Genomic DNA, 20,229 nt, shown 5'->3' with positions numbered 1-20,229 from the left:
CAGGAAAAATTGAACTATATACAACAAGACATACATTTACAGAATGGAAAAAACTTTATATTATCTATCAGTTCTTGCCAATGTGAAACATCACTGGAACTCAAATATATTGGGGTTTCTTTTTTTTTTTCCCCCCTAAAAAAAGCATGTAATGCAATTTAGTATTTTTCCATGTACTGAGACTTAAAATTCATTTTGAGATGCACAAAATTTGTGGCACTTCACAGGGTACACAAAAGCTAAAAACTTTTTTGTTAAATATTTTATAGTTTGCGATATCTAAATTCCAATTAGATCTATTTATTGAGACACAAACTATAAAGTGATATTTACATGGAAGGAGTTGTGCAAAGTCGTTTTAGGCTATGGCTAGTACACTGTGAAAAGATGCACGGATACGTGACTCACCCTCATCCCCAGAGGTAATCCCTTAAATCCTCTTCTTACCGTCCCTCTCGTACAGTAGCCATCCAAGGAAAACTGGCCATAATTTTTTTTTTCTTTGCTAAGCTCCTGGGAGAAAGCTGTTTCTGTGGGCCTGAAGTATCTTGACAGTTTTAATGTTGGGCTGCTGCTCTTCACACAATTAATGCTTTAAGCAATCTATAGAATTGTTTCATTGATGATCTGCTTTTTGGGACACACATGCCAGCCGTCGTCGTCACCGCACTACCCTAAGACTGCTGCAGTCCTTGCTTGTAGTTTGTATTAGCCACGGGAGCACACAGTAACTAAACGTGTGTAACTTTTTAGCAGGTACCATATTGCCACAATGCAGAACCTGCACATTCCTGATGACAGCGCTGAACCAAAGCTAGTCCAAACCAGGGTGGGGAAGGTATTGCATTTCTCAGGACAGCTTTTATGGAACTAAACTCTGTCTGTATTACTACACCCAGAAACATCCCTAAACATTCTAATAAAAAAAGAAAACCCAAAACCACCTTTACTTTTGGGTTGCAATCTTCACTACTGAACTTGAGACAGCCAATTAGAAGAGCTGCTTTAATTAAAGGCTTCCTACAGATCCCTAGGACAGGTTAGCAAAGACACCTCAGCTATCAATGTTGACTAAACACCCCCCACAATTGTGCTGCACCAGAGCACAGAATGGTGCTTCGAACGGTTTTCATAATCAACCAACTGCCAAAAGGTGTCCCAGGTTAATTTTGGACTTTTTCATAGATGCGGCTACTGCAGATGTGGATCCTAAAATACTGGTTTTAATCATCTCATCTACATCTCATTACTATAATCCTGTTTGTATCAGCTCATCTGGGATTCCACATCAGCTTGCAGATTTTAGCTGTAACACGTTTAAAGCAGTCATTTATAACTTAGTCCTGGGGAAAAAAAAAGTGACTGGATAACAGTGCATAAACCTGTGTATTCCTGCCTTGCTTAAATAGAGGAATGCTCTCTCCTAGCACGTGTGTCTGGCTTCTCTTCTTTTTTAAAAATGCACATTTAAAGAAAGCTGGACAACCCTCAGGGCAAAGGGAGATTAGACTTCCCTCTCAAAAAGCTGCCAAGCCAAGATGGCTACCAAAACATCTTTTAAAGCCTCCACTTCCTAAATCCATGGCAATACAATGATTTAATTTTTAATCCTACGCACCAGGTTAAAACGAGTCAGGTGTCGGTATAACAACTGAAGAGAAGAGCGAAGTGAATGCACTGAACTTTAAGCATCACGCTGGGGACACTTGATACAGTAAGAAGACCTGTAGGTAGTTTGGTATTCAGCTGACAAGAGGACAGCGTACAATTTGCTTCTTATTCATCACTAGCAGCCTAGAGAAGACTATATCCTCCTTAGTTATCAGGAGAGCGCGCTACAGAACAGTAGTAAACCCAAGAGACCATCTCATCACGTTAGAAAATAAATTCAGTGTTGTGATTCAAACACAGGAATTCTTGGCAGTTAAAACATTCAAAGAAGTATTTTCACATTGTACATGTTGCAATTTGTCTACGTACTTTAGATCTCACGGAGGCCATAAAGACATCTACATGTTCAAGCCTTCTGCTTAAAACACCTGATTGCTGGTTAACAGCAGGTTATTTTATTGCATGACCTTGGCTGTCAATTTAATAGTGATTTATGATAAAACGATCCGTCATTACAGAACTTACTCTACTTGGGCAAAGATGGCATAGCAGAAAGCAATATAGTCATGAGCTTCTTGTAGGATAAAAACAGAAGTGTAATGGAATGGCAAATCGCTCATCTGTATTTTCAAAGGTAACTACTCCGTATCTGTATGCGACGGTGGGAATAATTTAAAGAGTAAGAAGTAACAAAATATTCAGACCCCTCTTAGTTAAGCATTAAAAAAGTAGAAGGAAATGGATTAGCTGCTTCCTTTCTGATATAGGCTGCTGGTCTACTTTAGAGACAGTCATAAACTTAACATTACAACCAGGGACATGACAAGAAGCAGCTTGGACCATAAAAAAGCTGTCTATATACGTACAAGTTATTCTCCAAAAAAATCAGTTTTATTTGGATGTGTGCACAACCTGCTGCTCTTTAAATCTTCAGAGCACTGAAAACACGACATTGCCCAAACCATCCAGTTGAGTCTGTCCTGAGAAATAGAAGTACTCATATATAAATGGGATGATACTGTCTGTGAGTGAGTTTCTTCCTGCAGGTTGGGCAAGAGTTGGCATTCCTAAGGGAATCACGGAGGCACTGACTGCAGAAGACATGGCCGCATTTGGTCGACACAATCAGGCGTCCGCTTTGCACAATCTGGAAGAAAAGAAACCACAACAGGTATTTGGAGTAAAGAATTCAGCTTGGCTGGTCTCCTGGCACCAGGCAAACAGGACTTGCAGTATCCGTAATCGGTACGCTACTACTTTAGTAATAAGGAACCCCAAGATCTTTCAGCGCCATCTTGGAAAGTGTTTCTCCCTCTGCGTCCACCACTGAGAAAGGACTCTGAGTGACAAGCTAGTTTCGCCTGAAATCCAAGGCCTGTACTTCAAGCCAGCTGTCTGTAGCGTCCCCCATAACCCAACGGAGTTGCGCAGCTCACCCTCTGCCCCGTTCTCCCTCCGACAAAAAAAGAAACGATGACAACATGCGGATCCTTACCTCTGAGTAGCCATCCACGCAAATCGGACAGCTAACGGTACCAGACGGCCTTGTGGGAGAGAGAACAAAACCAGAAAGAACACGCATCCATTAATTCCACCGTGCATTGAGGGTTACCGATACCTACAACGTCATGTAATCACCCGACTGCACAGGCTAGCCACGACGCATTTCACCTCAAGATTCCTGCGTAGCTTTAACTCTCTCCCCTTGTTGCATTCGATAAGTAGTTAGGGCCTCCCTTACCTAAAGGGAACAGCGTCTTGGTTTTCATTAGGGGGAAGACGCAGTTAGTCACCCTGCTCTAGTATTAGAAGGAACAGCAGTCTACAGCACTGTGCAGTATACCTATGGCAGTATTAATCTTCAACAGGTCGTAAACAAGAGTTTTGTAACAAAAGCCTCTAGCTGTCCTTTGGAAACTCTTCCTTCGAGAAGTGAAAGAGATTGTCAGAAATGAAAACATCCCCTATTCTAATTTAGCAACATCCCAGCCCAGTAACATATTCATTCCAAGAACTCCTTCCTTAGAAAATGTGTGATTATAGGAAGCATATTTTCAGACTGTTTGGCTGTGTCTTTTATGTATTGCAAGCATTTCAGCGTATCTCAAGCCATACTGTACAATACATTAGACAATGGTTTAATGAACAACAGAAGAAAAGTTTGTGTTGGGTTTTTTTGAAGGAGTTCTCTTCTAGAAATGCAATTCTATTTTAGGTCTCAAGTTTTCGCTCAGTAATCAAACAAAATCCCAAAGCTTGGAAAAAATCAGGTTTTACTCTATATCAGAAATTAGCCTTTAGAAAGACGCTTTATCTGTCACATACACATCATTATCTCCTGGTTCATCGTCATCATCGCTGATCAGTATACAGATATCCAACTGTCGCTGGCCTCTGAGTCTGAGATTTCTCCTTTGTCGTTGATTCTCTGTAATTTAATTTTGGTAAGTTAGATACATTATAAAATATTTAGCCCTTGAACTGTCCTTGAAATGCATGATTATAAATAGTCTGTGACTTTCTCTTTAGTTCCTTCACTGAAATACAGGCTAAAAAAGCCTTCTGACATTTTCTTATTGAAAGCAGATATTCCAGTGGTAAAAGTGCTAATTAAAATTATTGTCAACTTTGGGCTTACAGAACTTCTGTATTTGGAAAATAAGAAAACGTATTTTGAGCAGCTCCGATGCATTTTATTTCACATACTTTCTACAAGCTCTAATAGCGACTATCAAACACAGGCTGGATCCGTTCTCTAAGACAGTGGCCAGGTACTTTAGCACTGTCCTTTGCCTTTTGGCAAATGCAGTTTCAATCCATGCTGCTCAGGTTTGTTGGGAAAAGACAAAAAGAAAAAAAATTGAGTTTAGGACAATTCCATTACCGATTGTAAAACGTCAACTCACCTTCAACAATCTTGCATCAGTATAGATGGGAAGGGAGAGAAAAGAAAATACAATTAGACTTTGGTGTGCACCCCTAGCGTTACATACAAACACCAAATAAGCTAAGCAGTTACGACAAAACAAGCTAAGAATGGTAGGATATCACTCTCTCATTTTGATTAAGAATGTTAACAGTAGTAGCAAATTAGCTGCTGCTCTGAAAATAAGGAAGTGGTTGCTTCTGGTTCTGCTCACGCTGCTGCAAAGGGACAGAAACAGAGGCAGTTTATGAACCACCTGAACACCCTCCTCCTGCTCCCCACTTTCAGGACCCTAACTTGCCTTAGGCTGGAGGAGATTCTTTCCCTCTTTCTCCCCAAAACAGGCAAATTCAGGTGCGACATCCATAAACACTTCATAGTAGAATAACAGCTGCTGAAGAAAAAAAACCCCAAACCCAACCCTGCTGTTGTCTTTGGTGGAACCAGAGCTGGGGCAATGCAGATGACGTTGTGAAGTTTGAGGCCTTTCCTTTGCAAAGGCTCAGGAACAATCCCAGCAGGAGATAGCCCCATGCTGTTCCTGCGGCTTGTTTCTGGTTTGCACGGCAGCAGTGGCATCCCAAAACTCAGGTTATACACTACCCTGTGGACCGGACCGGACACTATTCTAGCTTTAAAAATGGCAGTAAAAAAAGTGGATTTTTTAGGACTTCTTGGAGTAATAAACCGAACTAGTTTGTAGCACGGTCAGCTTCAGTTGCGCTTGGCATCTCTGTGACAGGAGTACCTGAAACCGACGTTGCAGCTAAACACTTCCTATTTGTGAAGTCAAAGACAAACTGGTACCTCCTTCGCTTTTTATTTAACTCATTACCCTATATCTCTGATATATCTAGAATAGCTTCCACTTGAAATTGCATCTCCTTAAGTTACATTACCCATCAGTGGTATATATTCTCCCCAGTTCCGGAGCAACAAGCCATTTTACATTGCCCTCTCACTATCTGCAAGCGCACCTCCAGAGCAGCTTCTGCGTTGACCTGTGACGTGTGGCTTTCATGCGCCGACAAGTCAACTTCAAACTTAAAACTTCTCCTGAAAGCCAGATTCTATCAGGGAGCACGACAGAAAACTAACTTGACTACATGATTTTAGGTAAGTAAGTGTGCCATTCGCTACTTACCACAACAGAATCATTGTGAGTTAGATCAACGACTACAGGATCAGAAGGTTCACGTGTGAGATCTACTACTTCTTCACCGGCTTAAAAACACAATGTTAGAATCAAGATCAGAGATCGCAGAGGAATAGAATTGCCTGCCGCTATGTAACAGGCTGAGGCATGATTCAACCTTGCCCTATCCCTCTTCTCTTCAGGAACGGATCCAACATTTCACTCAAGCTTTGCCCTCAAGAGTCCACATAGTGCATTACCACCACTGCCTTCTGCAAGCTGCAGTGCAAGAGGAACAGCGGCTGAGCTCCTCATGCAGTTCTGTTGTATGACAGCAGCTTGCGGGAGGTACACAGCAACAGATTATTCATCTAACATAGGAGAACGTTTATCCCACAGAATAAAACATGAATCATACGGGATACACTGATTTTACAGTGCCATGCTGTAAATGTTCCTGTCTCATGCCTCGTCCAACCTTTCATAGTCAAATGCACAGCAAAAACTGAAAAAGCCATCTAATTACCTGGAGACCAATAGTTACTTTCAATCTTTCCTAGCACTTCAGAAGGCAATTTAAGTATCTATTTAGGAGATCAAGGAGGCTTTTTAAATTCTGATACTTTTTGTGAAAACCTACTGACCAAGTACTGCCTCTCCTTTGAGGGACGGGGCACAACTACTGACAAACTTTTAATTATCTTCTCAAAACCTGGGAGTTCCCAAACTTAGTTTGCCACCATCTGTAGTGGCAGCTGCAGTGACTCCCAGCTCATCAGACTAGGCGTTCAGATGTTTCAGTAGCATGCGAGTACCTTCCTTACACCACAAACCTATCTCGAGTGGTGAATGTATCGCATCTCGGTAACAAACTCAAACAGTTGTCAGGAGGCTTGCTGGTTATAGATGCCGTACTAGACGCTTTTTAAAAGGTTTCCCTTCCTCCCCAGTTAAGGGCCTAGAAACTGGCAAAACCACACATTAAGTGGGATCCCAACCCTCCAGAAGCAGTTGATTTTCTTACTATTTAAAAAGAAAGCTTACCACTTTCTTCAAGTTCTATTGGCTCTGCTTCTGAAGCCATTTCTGCAGTGGAAGCCATCAAGCGGTTTCGCTTCCGAGCTCGCCTAGAATTAGCTGCTCCTCCACGGCGCTTTCGTTGAGTCTAAGAGGGAACAAAGCCTTAGCATTTTCTTTAGGAGCAATATTATCGTGGCCCTCATCTTTGCAGCACCAACGAAAGCACACAAGGAAACTCAAAACACTCCCCGGAAAGGCTGTAGTATGCATCGAGTGGTGGTATGGGTCATTCCTACCTGAGCACATCACATCAAGGAAAAGACATCACCCCAGATCTCTTACCAGTTAGGTCACAAAAAAAACCCCAAAACCATCTCGTGATGGTTTGCAAATGAGAAGACTAGTTCACAATTATATCAGATGCTAGCTTCCAGGCAACCATTGGAATCAGTCCGACACAGGGTTCTTGCTCACATTGTAAGCATTTCTGAACTATTGCTAGCACCTAGAGAGACTAAAAATCTTAAGTATCACAGAACATGAAGTTTTCATACGCTTCTGTTCCAGTGCATTTACTACAAACTCTTAAAAACATTTACAGAAGTACCACAGAAAACGTGTTCTAAGAATCAGGTTTGCATTGAGTAGTACAGTACTTACTGTGCTCATGGTGTTTTCTTGATCTAAAACTACAGAAAGAGAGATACAAATACCAAAAAATTAACTGCAAGGACACTACAAGTATCAACTCCTTATATTCCTTTAGGTAGCACACTGTTAGAAAGTCCGGACTTCTCAGGGTCTGAGAACGAGGTTCTTCCAAACCTGTAAGAAAAGAAGAGAGAAGATTACCTATCTGTAACGCTTGTCCTCTTAAATACCCCCCCTCTCTAAGATTCCCATTCCTGAGTCGCCAGTTCCTGCCCAAAGCTAGAGGGGAAGTCCCAGAGTCTGGTGTTTGACCCTCAGACACGTACAGCCCGAAGCCTCAGTCATTCTTATCCATTTCCTAAACTAAACACCAGAATAAAGCTAGTTTGTTAGCAAACGAGAAAAATACTAAGGAATCCCAGTTAAGTTTAACTGAAAAGCAACTGATTCGCTCTCAAGGCAATGTTTGCGTGTGGTACTGAAGTTCCCGTCTTAAAGCTTGCTCATGGTAAAATTATCATGTGTCCCACACACAACGAGGAGCTGGGGGGAGGCAGTAGGAGGACTCCAAACAAGCCAAATACCTGATTTGAGAAGACAAAGCATTACAAAGTAGTAGGGAAAATATTGTCTTGAATAGAAGTAGTAAAGTGGTTATAAAGCCTAGGAATCAAGCCTGCCAGACAACTTGCATTTTACTGCACAAAAGACCAAACAAAGGCCCTAACAGACAACTCAGTGTCCAATGACCAAGCCTACAGAAAGCTTTGTTACAAATCCATCTCAAAAAACCACCATCACCTCTTGGCACACAGCTGCTTTTTTCTCCAGGGACCTGAAACTGCCTACAATTCCCTGCCCCCATACGTTTTTTACAAGTCTGACAGCACAGAAGCCCTCGCAAGCCTTAGAACTAGTTAAGCAATGTCATCCAAAGATAAGTCTTACTAGAAGGTCTGTTCCACTGCGGTCAAACAACACAAGAAGGCAAGGCAGAAATCCACTTGCTCCAGATACTGACCTTGACCTATGCTGCAAAAACCAGCACACAGTCCTTCAGAAAGAGGGCACAGCCAGGGAGAGGCCAAAGGTGCTCCCTGAGCTGCGACAAAGCAAACCGCGGCGAGCAAGTGGGAAGAAATGCATACGCAGGATAATCCACTGCTTTTGCAACAAAGCAGCTTGACTCCGCGAGTCCTCCACCATCCTGAACAATCTAGAAGGTTGAGCTCACTGCTGTTGTCACAGTTCTGGATATGACATCAGCTTAAAAGGCACAAATTCCTGCAGATGGTAGAGGTCCTTGTCTGCTCCGTGCAGACCATGAACATTGTTGTCCCAGAAAAGGGATGGTACGGGGCCACTCTCAAGGTGTAGACATCATGTTATGGCCTCAAAGACAAAATTAAATAATGCCTAATGACAGATTTCTGGAGTTGGTGGTTTCCAGGTGATTAGTCCTCTCTAAACAAGAGTTGTAGGGACGTCAGGCAAGACCTGACAAGAGCACCAGTGGACACAGACACACATCACCTAAAAGCATAAAATAAAATCTCTCCCCTGTACCCTGCCCCCCCCCCCCTTTTTTTTTTTGCCTGTGTCAGTAGAAAGATCAAAACTAATTAGCAGGCTATTAACCTATTCTCAGATTAAGAAACACTGAGACCACGCAGTGGGATGGAATGGCACTGGTAGTCAATCATAACCTTGGGTTAAAGGAAGCCTGACTGTTTTTTTTCCTCTTAAACTTTCTCTATATTTCCTCAATCACAAATCTTGAAGCCCAGAGATATATTTATGCACGATTTTAAGCACCACCATACGCCACTCATCAATTTTCTCCCATTTTTTCTTTTTAAAACTGGCACAGGATTGCAAAAGCTAAAGGAGGGCTAAAGAAAACATTGGGCCGATACTTGTTGAAGATGGTCACCTGACTAACAGGGATGAAGAAAAAGCGGAGGCATTGAATGCTTTTTTTTTTGCCTCACTTTAATAATACTGATAGACCTTGGGCTGCCTGGTCCCCTGAGTCGGAGGACCATGAGTGCGGGAACAGTGAGTTTCCGTTTGTGGACACCAAAATTGTAAGGGACCAGCTGTATCAGCTGAATGTTCACAAGTCCATGGGGCCTGATGGGATTCATGCCAGAGTACTGAAGGAGCTAGCGGATATTAAAGCAGGACCTCTCTCCATCATCTACGAAAGGCCTTGGGAGTCTGGGGAGGTCCCCGCTGACTGGAAGGTAGCCAATGTTATTCCAGTTTACAAGAAGGGTGTGAGGGAAGACCCAGGGAACTACAGAGCTGTTAGTCTAACCTCAGTTCCTGGAAAAATTAAGGAGAAGATACATACTGAGTACAATCGAAAGGCATTTAAAGGACGATGCAATCATCAGGCACAGTCAACATGGGTTCACAAAGGAAAGTCTTGTTTAACCAATTTGATATCCTTCTATGATAAAGTCACCTGCCTCACGGATGAAGGGAAGGCAGTAGATGTAGTTTTTCTGGATTTTAGTAAGGCTTTTGCTACTGTCCCTCACAGCATCCTTCTGGACAAGTTGTAACTGGGGGATGAGCAGGTTCATGGTGCGCTGCCTGAAGAACTGGCTGAAGGGCAGAGCTCAAAGGCTTGTAGTGAGTGGGGCTACATCTGGCTGGCGACCGGTCACCAGCGGTGTTCCTCAGGGCTCAATCCTAGGGCCGGTTCTGGTCAATGTCTTTATCAACGATCTGGACACAAGAGTTGAATGCACCATGAGCAAGTTTGCTGATGGTGCCAAACTGGGAGGTGCTGTTGACTCTCTTGAGGGAGCAGAGGCCTTGCCGAGGGATCTAGTTAGACTGGAGCATTGGGCTATGATTAACGGGATGAAATTGAACAAGTCCAAGTGCCGGATTCTGCGCCTAGGATGGAGTAACGCCAGGCACAAGCATAAATGGGGAGCTGAGTGGCTGGAGAGCAGCCCTGCAGAAAGGGATCTGGGGGTGCTGGGGGACAGCAGGCTCAATGCGAGTCAGCAGCGGGCCCTGGCAGCCGAGAGGGCAAACCGCATCCCGGGGTGCATCAAACACGGCATAACCAGCCGCTCAAAAGAGGAGATTGTCCCGCTGTATTCAGCGTTGGTGCAGCCTCACCTCGAGTACTGTGTGCAGTTCTGGGCCCCACAATTTCAGGAGGATGTGTAGGTCCTTGAATGCGTCCAGAGGAGGGCAACAAAGCCGCTGAAAGGGCTGGAAGGCACGTCCTGTGAGGAGCGGCTAAGGACTTTGGGTTTGTCTAGAAAAGGAGGCTGAGGGGCGGCCTCATTGCTCTGCACAGCTTCCTGAGGAGGTGGAGAGGGAGGTGCTGAGCTCTTCTCCCTGGTATCCAGTGACAGGACACGTGGGAATGGTCCAAAGCTGCGCCAGGGGAGGTTTAGCCTGGACGTTAGGAAGCATTTCTTTAGCGAGAGGGTGGTCAAACACTGGAACAGGCTTCCCAGAGAGGTGGTCGATGCCCCAAGCCTGTCCGTGTTTACGAGGCATTTGGACAATGCCCCTAGCAACATGCTTTAACTTGGTCAACCCTGAAGCGGTCAGGCAGTTGGACCAGGTGATCACTGTAGATCCCTTCCAACTGAAAATATTCTATTCTAAGTCAACATCTTTTTTTTTTTTTAACTTAGACTACTTGTTATGTGTCAGACTCAACACATAACCCCCTCCCCAACATGAACCTTACCAGTTTGGATAGTTTTAAGATTTCTGCTACACATGACAGGAAATGTTTTCAAAAAATCATCTACACTTACATGTATAGTTACTCAAGAGGTTTTCTCGCAAATGTGAGCAAATCACCTAATGTTCTCACCTAGGACTTCGAAGACTGAGGCTCAGAGTTTGCTTCCTACCAGAGACAGCCAGGAACTGACTTTCAGCCTCCGCATCCTCAGTGCAGGACTCGCCTAGGCAACCACTTCCATAACATTCCGTGTCCAGGTAATGTGAGTTCTCTTTGCACACTCAGTTTGAAATACTGCAAAACAGGTAGCCTTTTTCTTTCCAGAAAGTAAAACTGTTTCCCAGCATAGCCAGAACTAGGGCAGAGAGGGTAGGGAAGAACAACGACGCAACCAGAAGGTGCAGAAAGGCATCAGTCTGCTGTAAACAAGGATCAACAGAAACCTTACACACTTCATGAGCGTTATTAGCAGCAACATAATTCAGAAGAATACATCTACTCACACTGTTCAGGTCCCTCATAAAACACTTGTTCTAAGACCAACTGAATAAATAAGATTTCAAGTAGACCTCAGATGTAGTGCATTTGCATAGGGAAACGATCCTGGTGGACATGCTCTATAAATTGCTCATACATACATACATACATGGCCAGCCTGAAGAGACACTTTTTTTTTCCCCTTCTCCTTAATGTGGAGAAACTTCATAAAAAATGAGTACGAAAGGCAAGCAAGAGGGACAAGAAAAGATGCTGTTGCCCTGAAGTTCTATTTAGTTTGTTTGGAGAAGAAATAAAACAAGCTTTGTAGTGGATTTCAAACCACTACGTGCCCGGTCCCCTCCTCAGCATTCCTCCTCGCCCTCTCTCCAGCATGGCGCTTGGTACATGACGCGAGCACGCACCAGGCAACGTGAGCTTCGTCGGCAACTTAACAGCCGGGAGATACCCCAAGCCCCTGCCGTGCTTTTCAGTGAGCCCTCTCTGTCGCCGGCTCCCGGGCTCTCGAGCAGGCCTGCACCCTGGCATCCCGTCATGGCTCCCGTCCCACGCAGCACCTTTCTCCTTTTCCCCGTGCAACACGCACTGGCCAAAGAACTACAAGGTTTGGGGATTTAGGACTTTTTTCCCCCCCAATCAATTAATACAGTGTGATTAAAAGAACGAGCGCTTCCGATGATTGATCAAATCGATAGTTTTATTTCCACCAGTTAAAAGAACTGTTTGCCTACCAGCAGAGTCCAACATAGATGGGACAGACAGACATGAATACAATTAAATACAGGAAAAATTGAACTATATACAACAAGACATACATTTACAGAATGGAAAAAACTTTATATTATCTATCAGTTCTTGCCAATGTGAAACATCACTGGAACTCAAATATATTGGGGTTTCTTTTTTTTTTTTCCCCCCTAAAAAAAGCATGTAATGCAATTTAGTATTTTTCCATGTACTGAGACTTAAAATTCATTTTGAGATGCACAAAATTTGTGGCACTTCACAGGGTACACAAAAGCTAAAAACTTTTTTGTTAAATATTTTATAGTTTGCGATATCTAAATTCCAATTAGATCTATTTATTGAGACACAAACTATAAAGTGATATTTACATGGAAGGAGTTGTGCAAAGTCGTTTTAGGCTATGGCTAGTACACTGTGAAAGATGCACGGATACGTGACTCACCCTCATCCCCAGAGGTAATCCCTTAAATCCTCTTCTTACCGTCCCTCTCGTACAGTAGCCATCCAAGGAAAACTGGCCATAATTTTTTTTTCTTTGCTAAGCTCCTGGGAGAAAGCTGTTTCTGTGGGCCTGAAGTATCTTGACAGTTTTAACGTGGGGCTGCTGCTCTTCACACAATTAATGCTTTAAGCAATCTATAGAATTGTTTCATTGATGATCTGCTTTTTGGGACACACATGCCAGCCGTCGTCGTCACCGCACTACCCTAAGACTGCTGCAGTCCTTGCTTGTAGTTTGTATTAGCCACGGGAGCACACAGTAACTAAACGTGTGTAACTTTTTAGCAGGTACCATATTGCCACAATGCAGAACCTGCACATTCCTGATGACAGCGCTGAACCAAAGCTAGTCCAAACCAGGGTGGGGAAGGTATTGCATTTCTCAGGACAGCTTTTATGGAACTAAACTCTGTCTGTATTACTACACCCAGAAACATCCCTAAACATTCTAATAAAAAAAGAAAACCCAAAACCACCTTTACTTTTGGGTTGCAATCTTCACTACTGAACTTGAGACAGCCAATTAGAAGAGCTGCTTTAATTAAAGGCTTCCTACAGATCCCTAGGACAGGTTAGCAAAGACACCTCAGCTATCAATGTTGACTAAACACCCCCACAATTGTGCTGCACCAGAGCACAGAATGGTGCTTCGAACGGTTTTCATAATCAACCAACTGCCAAAAGGTGTCCCAGGTTAATTTTGGACTTTTTCATAGATGCGGCTACTGCAGATGTGGATCCTAAAATACTGGTTTTAATCATCTCATCTACATCTCATTACTATAATCCTGTTTGTATCAGCTCATCTGGGATTCCACATCAGCTTGCAGATTTTAGCTGTAACACGTTTAAAGCAGTCATTTATAACTTAGTCCTGGGGAAAAAAAAAGTGACTGGATAACAGTGCATAAACCTGTGTATTCCTGCCTTGCTTAAATAGAGGAATGCTCTCTCCTAGCACGTGTGTCTGGCTTCTCTTCTTTTTTAAAAATGCACATTTAAAGAAAGCTGGACAACCCTCAGGGCAAAGGGAGATTAGACTTCCCTCTCAAAAAGCTGCCAAGCCAAGATGGCTACCAAAACATCTTTTAAAGCCTCCACTTCCTAAATCCATGGCAATACAATGATTTAATTTTTAATCCTACGCACCAGGTTAAAACGAGTCAGGTGTCGGTATAACAACTGAAGAGAAGAGCGAAGTGAATGCACTGAACTTTAAGCATCACGCTGGGGACGCTTGATACAGTAAGAAGACCTGTAGGTAGTTTGGTATTCAGCTGACAAGAGGACAGCGTACAATTTGCTTCTTATTCATCACTAGCAGCCTAGAGAAGACTATATCCTCCTTAGTTATCAGGAGAGCGCGCTACAGAACAGTAGTAAACCCAAGAGACCATCTCATCACGTTAGAAAATAAATTCAGTGTTGTGATTCAAACACAGGAATTCTTGGCAGTTAAAACATTCAAAGAAGTATTTTCACATTGTACATGTTGCAATTTGTCTACGTACTTTAGATCTCACGGAGGCCATAAAGACATCTACATGTTCAAGCCTTCTGCTTAAAACACCTGATTGCTGGTTAACAGCAGGTTATTTTATTGCATGACCTTGGCTGTCAATTTAATAGTGATTTATGATAAAACGATCCGTCATTACAGAACTTACTCTACTTGGGCAAAGATGGCATAGCAGAAAGCAATATAGTCATGAGCTTCTTGTAGGATAAAAACAGAAGTGTAATGGAATGGCAAATCGCTCATCTGTATTTTCAAAGGTAACTACTCCGTATCTGTATGCGACGGTGGGAATAATTTAAAGAGTAAGAAGTAACAAAATATTCAGACCCCTCTTAGTTAAGCATTAAAAAGTAGAAGGAAATGGATTAGCTGCTTCCTTTCTGATATAGGCTGCTGGTCTACTTTAGAGACAGTCATAAACTTAACATTACAACCAGGGACATGACAAGAAGCAGCTTGGACCATAAAAAAGCTGTCTATATACGTACAAGTTATTCTCCAAAAAAATCAGTTTTATTTGGATGTGTGCACAACCTGCTGCTCTTTAAATCTTCAGAGCACTGAAAACACGACATTGCCCAAACCATCCAGTTGAGTCTGTCCTGAGAAATAGAAGTACTCATATATAAATGGGATGATACTGTCTGTGAGTGAGTTTCTTCCTGCAGGTTGGGCAAGAGTTGGCATTCCTAAGGGAATCACGGAGGCACTGACTGCAGAAGACATGGCCGCATTTGGTCGACACAATCAGGCGTCCGCTTTGCACAATCTGGAAGAAAAGAAACCACAACAGGTATTTGGAGTAAAGAATTCAGCTTGGCTGGTCTCCTGGCACCAGGCAAACAGGACTTGCAGTATCCGTAATCGGTACGCTACTACTTTAGTAATAAGGAACCCAAGATCTTTCAGCGCCATCTTGGAAAGTGTTTCTCCCTCTGCGTCCACCACTGAGAAAGGACTCTGAGTGACAAGCTAGTTTCGCCTGAAATCCAAGGCCTGTACTTCAAGCCAGCTGTCTGTAGCGTCCCCCATAACCCAACGGAGTTGCGCAGCTCACCCTCTGCCCCGTTCTCCCTCCGACAAAAAAAGAAGAGATGACAACATGCGGATCCTTACCTCTGAGTAGCCATCCATGCAAATCGGACAGCTAACGGTACCAGACGGCCTTGTGGGAGAGAGAACAAAACCAGAAAGAACACGCATCCATTAATTCCACCGTGCATTGAGGGTTACCGATACCTACAACGTCATGTAATCACCCGACTGCACAGGCTAGCCACGACGCATTTCACCTCAAGATTCCTGCGTAGCTTTAACTCTCTCCCCTTGTTGCATTCGATAAGTAGTTAGGGCCTCCCTTACCTAAAGGGAACAGCGTCTTGGTTTTCATTAGGGGGAAGACGCAGTTAGTCACCCTGCTCTAGTATTAGAAGGAACAGCAGTCTACAGCACTGTGCAGTATACCTATGGCAGTATTAATCTTCAACAGGTCGTAAACAAGAGTTTTGTAACAAAAGCCTCTAGCTGTCCTTTGGAAACTCTTCCTTCGAGAAGTGAAAGAGTTGTCAGAAATGAAAACATCCCTATTCTAATTTAGCAACATCCCAGCCCAGTAACATATTCATTCCAAGAACTCCTTCCTTAGAAAATGTGTGATTATAGGAAGCATATTTTCAGACTGTTTGGCTGTGTCTTTTATGTATTGCAAGCATTTCAGCGTATCTCAAGCCATACTGTACAATACATTAGACAATGGTTTAATGAACAACAGAAGAAAAGTTTGTGTTGGGTTTTTTTGAAGGAGTTCTCTTCTAGAAATGCAATTCTATTTTAGGTCTCAAGTTTTCGCTCAGTAATCAAACAAAATCCCAAAGCTTGGAAAAAATCAGGTTTTACTCTATATCAGAAATTAGCCTTTAGAAAGACGCTTTATCTGTCACATACACATCATTATCTCCTGGTTCATCGTCATCATCGCTGATCAGTATACAGATATCCAACTGTCGCTGGCCTCTGAGTCTGAGATTTCTCCTTTGTCGTTGATTCTCTGTAATTTAATTTTGGTAAGTTAGATACATTATAAAATATTTAGCCCTTGAACTGTCCTTGAAATGCATGATTATAAATAGTCTGTGACTTTCTCTTTAGTTCCTTCACTGAAATACAGGCTAAAAAAGCCTTCTGACATTTTCTTATTGAAAGCAGATATTCCAGTGGTAAAAGTGCTAATTAAAATTATTGTCAACTTTGGGCTTACAGAACTTCTGTATTTGGAAAATAAGAAAACGTATTTTGAGCAGCTCCGATGCATTTTATTTCACATACTTTCTACAAGCTCTAATAGCGACTATCAAACACAGGCTGGATCCGTTCTCTAAGACAGTGGCCAGGTACTTTAGCACTGTCCTTTGCCTTTTGGCAAATGCAGTTTCAATCCATGCTGCTCAGGTTTGTTGGGAAAAGACAAAAAGAAAAAAAATTGAGTTTAGGACAATTCCATTACCGATTGTAAAACGTCAACTCACCTTCAACAATCTTGCATCAGTATAGATGGAAGGGAGAGAAAAGAAAATACAATTAGACTTTGGTGTGCACCCCTAGCGTTACATACAACACCAAATAAGCTAAGCAGTTACGACAAAACAAGCTAAGAATGGTAGGATATCACTCTCTCATTTTGATTAAGAATGTTAACAGTAGTAGCAAATTAGCTGCTGCTCTGAAATAAGGAAGTGGTTGCTTCTGGTTCTGCTCACGCTGCTGCAAAGGACAGAAACAGAGGCAGTTTATGAACCACCTGAACACCCTCCTCCTGCTCCCCACTTTCAGGACCCTAACTTGCCTTAGGCTGGAGGAGATTCTTTCCCTCTTTCTCCCCAAAACAGGCAAATTCAGGTGCGACATCCATAAACACTTCATAGTAGAATAACAGCTGCTGAAGAAAAAAACCCCAAACCCAACCCTGCTGTTGTCTTTGGTGGAACCAGAGCTGGGCAATGCAGATGACGTTGTGAAGTTTGAGGCCTTTCCTTTGCAAAGGCTCAGGAACAATCCCAGCAGGAGATAGCCCCATGCTGTTCCTGCGGCTTGTTTCTGGTTTGCACGGCAGCAGTGGCATCCCAAAACTCAGGTTATACACTACCCTGTGGACCGGACCGGACACTATTCTAGCTTTAAAAATGGCAGTAAAAAAAGTGGATTTTTTAGGACTTCTTGGAGTAATAAACCGAACTAGTTTGTAGCACGGTCAGCTTCAGTTGCGCTTGGCATCTCTGTGACAGGAGTACCTGAAACCGACGTTGCAGCTAAACACTTCCTATTTGTGAAGTCAAAGACAAACTGGTACCTCCTTCGCTTTTTATTTAACTCATTACCCTATATCTCTGATATATCTAGAATAGCTTCCACTTGAAATTGCATCTCCTTAAGTTACATTACCCATCACTGGTAAATATTCTCCCCCAGTTCCGGAGCAACAAGCCATTTTACATTGCCCTCTCACTATCTGCAAGCGCACCTCCAGAGCAGCTTCTGCGTTGACCTGTGACGTGTGGCTTTCATGCGCCGACAAGTCAACTTCAAACTTAAAACTTCTCCTGAAGCCAGATTCTATCAGGGAGCACGACAGAAAACTAACTTGACTACATGATTTAGGTAAGTAAGTGTGCCATTCGCTACTTACCACAACAGAATCATTGTGAGTTAGATCAACGACTACAGGATCAGAAGGTTCACGTGTGAGATCTACTACTTCTTCACCGGCTTAAAAACACAATGTTAGAATCAAGATCAGAGATCGCAGAGGAATAGAATTGCCTGCCGCTATGTAACAGGCTGAGGCATGATTCAACCTTGCCCTATCCCTCTTCTCTTCAGGAACGGATCCAACATTTCACTCAAGCTTTGCCCTCAAGAGTCCACATAGTGCATTACCACCACTGCCTTCTGCAAGCTGCAGTGCAAGAGGAACAGCGGCTGAGCTCCTCATGCAGTTCTGTTGTATGACAGCAGCTTGCGGGAGGTACACAGCAACAGATTATTCATCTAACATAGGAGAACGTTTATCCCACAGAATAAAACATGAATCATACGGGATACACTGATTTTACAGTGCCATGCTGTAAATGTTCCTGTCTCATGCCTCGTCCAACCTTTCATAGTCAAATGCACAGCAAAAACTGAAAAAGCCATCTAATTACCTGGAGACCAATAGTTACTTTCAATCTTTCCTAGCACTTCAGAAGGCAATTTAAGTATCTATTTAGGAGATCAAGGAGGCTTTTTAAATTCTGATACTTTTTGTGAAAACCTACTGACCAAGTACTGCCTCTCCTTTGAGGGACGGGGCACAACTACTGACAAACTTTTAATTATCTTCTCAAAACCTGGGAGTTCCCAAACTTAGTTTGCCACCATCTGTAGTGGCAGCTGCAGTGACTCCCAGCTCATCAGACTAGGCGTTCAGATGTTTCAGTAGCATGCGAGTACCTTCCTTACACCACAAACCTATCTCGAGTGGTGAATGTATCGCATCTCGGTAACAAACTCAAACAGTTGTCAGGAGGCTTGCTGGTTATAGATGCCGTACTAGACGCTTTTTAAAAGGTTTCCCTTCCTCCCCAGTTAAGGGCCTAGAAACTGGCAAAACCACACATTAAGTGGGATCCCAACCCTCCAGAAGCAGTTGATTTTCTTACTATTTAAAAAGAAAGCTTACCACTTTCTTCAAGTTCTATTGGCTCTGCTTCTGAAGCCATTTCTGCAGTGGAAGCCATCAAGCGGTTTCGCTTCCGAGCTCGCCTAGAATTAGCTGCTCCTCCACGGCGCTTTCGTTGAGTCTAAGAGGGAACAAAGCCTTAGCATTTTCTTTAGGAGCAATATTATCGTGGCCCTCATCTTTGCAGCACCAACGAAAGCACACAAGGAAACTCAAAACACTCCCCGGAAAGGCTGTAGTATGCATCGAGTGGTGGTATGGGTCATTCCTACCTGAGCACATCACATCAAGGAAAAGACATCACCCCAGATCTCTTACCAGTTAGGTCACAAAAAAACCCCAAACATCTCGTGATGGTTTGCAAATGAGAAGACTAGTTCTCAATTATATCAGATGCTAGCTTCCAGGCAACCATTGGAATCAGTCCGACACAGGTTCTTGCTCACATTGTAAGCATTTCTGAACTATTGCTAGCACCTAGAGAGACTAAAAATCTTAAGTATCACAGAACATGAAGTTTTCATACGCTTCTGTTCCAGTGCATTTACTACAAACTCTTAAAAACATTTACAGAAGTACCACAGAAAACGTGTTCTAAGAATCAGGTTTGCATTGAGTAGTACAGTACTTACTGTGCTCATGGTGTTTTCTTGATCTAAAACTACAGAAAGAGAGATACAAATACCAAAAAATTAACTGCAAGGACACTACAAGTATCAACTCCTTATATTCCTTTAGGTAGCACACTGTTAGAAAGTCCGGACTTCTCAGGGTCTGAGAACGAGGTTCTTCCAAACCTGTAAGAAAAGAAGAGAGAAGATTACCTATCTGTAACGCTTGTCCTCTTAAATACCCCCCTCTCTAAGATTCCCATTCCTGAGTCGCCAGTTCCTGCCCAAAGCTAGAGGGGAAGTCCAGAGTCTGGTGTTTGACCCTCAGACACGTACAGCCCGAAGCCTCAGTCATTCTTATCCATTTCCTAAACTAAACACCAGAATAAAGCTAGTTTGTTAGCAAACGAGAAAAATACTAAGGAATCCCAGTTAAGTTTAACTGAAAAGCAACTGATTCGCTCTCAAGGCAATGTTTGCGTGTGGTACTGAAGTTCCCGTCTTAAAGCTTGCTCATGGTAAAATTATCATGTGTCCCACACACAACGAGGAGCTGGGGGAGGCAG

The 20,229-nt window shown here is 43.0% G+C and overlaps 2 protein-coding genes across 2 annotated transcripts; both read right to left on the bottom strand.

The window, feature by feature from the left end:
* Window positions 1–1,871: 1,871 nt before the first annotated feature.
* LOC127016051 (E3 ubiquitin-protein ligase RNF4-like) lies at window positions 1,872–7,361 on the bottom strand. The gene is given in 7 exon segments (XM_050896364.1): window positions 1,872–2,758; window positions 3,107–3,155; window positions 3,868–4,039; window positions 4,518–4,527; window positions 5,682–5,761; window positions 6,717–6,837; window positions 7,353–7,361. Coding segments are annotated over 7 exon segments (591 nt in total). The 3' UTR covers window positions 1,872–2,608.
* A 7,325-nt stretch (window positions 7,362–14,686) lies between these two features.
* LOC127016050 (E3 ubiquitin-protein ligase RNF4-like) lies at window positions 14,687–19,693 on the bottom strand. Its single transcript, XM_050896363.1, is given in 7 exon segments — window positions 14,687–15,104; window positions 15,452–15,500; window positions 16,211–16,382; window positions 16,861–16,870; window positions 18,018–18,097; window positions 19,053–19,173; window positions 19,685–19,693. Coding segments are annotated over 7 exon segments (591 nt in total). The 3' UTR covers window positions 14,687–14,954.
* Between the last annotated feature and the right edge of the window lie 536 nt (window positions 19,694–20,229).

The sequence above is a fragment of the Gymnogyps californianus genome, chromosome 4 (assembly GCF_018139145.2).
Source record: "Gymnogyps californianus isolate 813 chromosome 4, ASM1813914v2, whole genome shotgun sequence".
Lineage (NCBI taxonomy): Eukaryota > Metazoa > Chordata > Aves > Accipitriformes > Cathartidae > Gymnogyps > Gymnogyps californianus.
The sequence above is the reverse complement of the archived record's forward strand: the minus strand, read 5'-3'. Positions and strand labels throughout refer to the sequence as shown.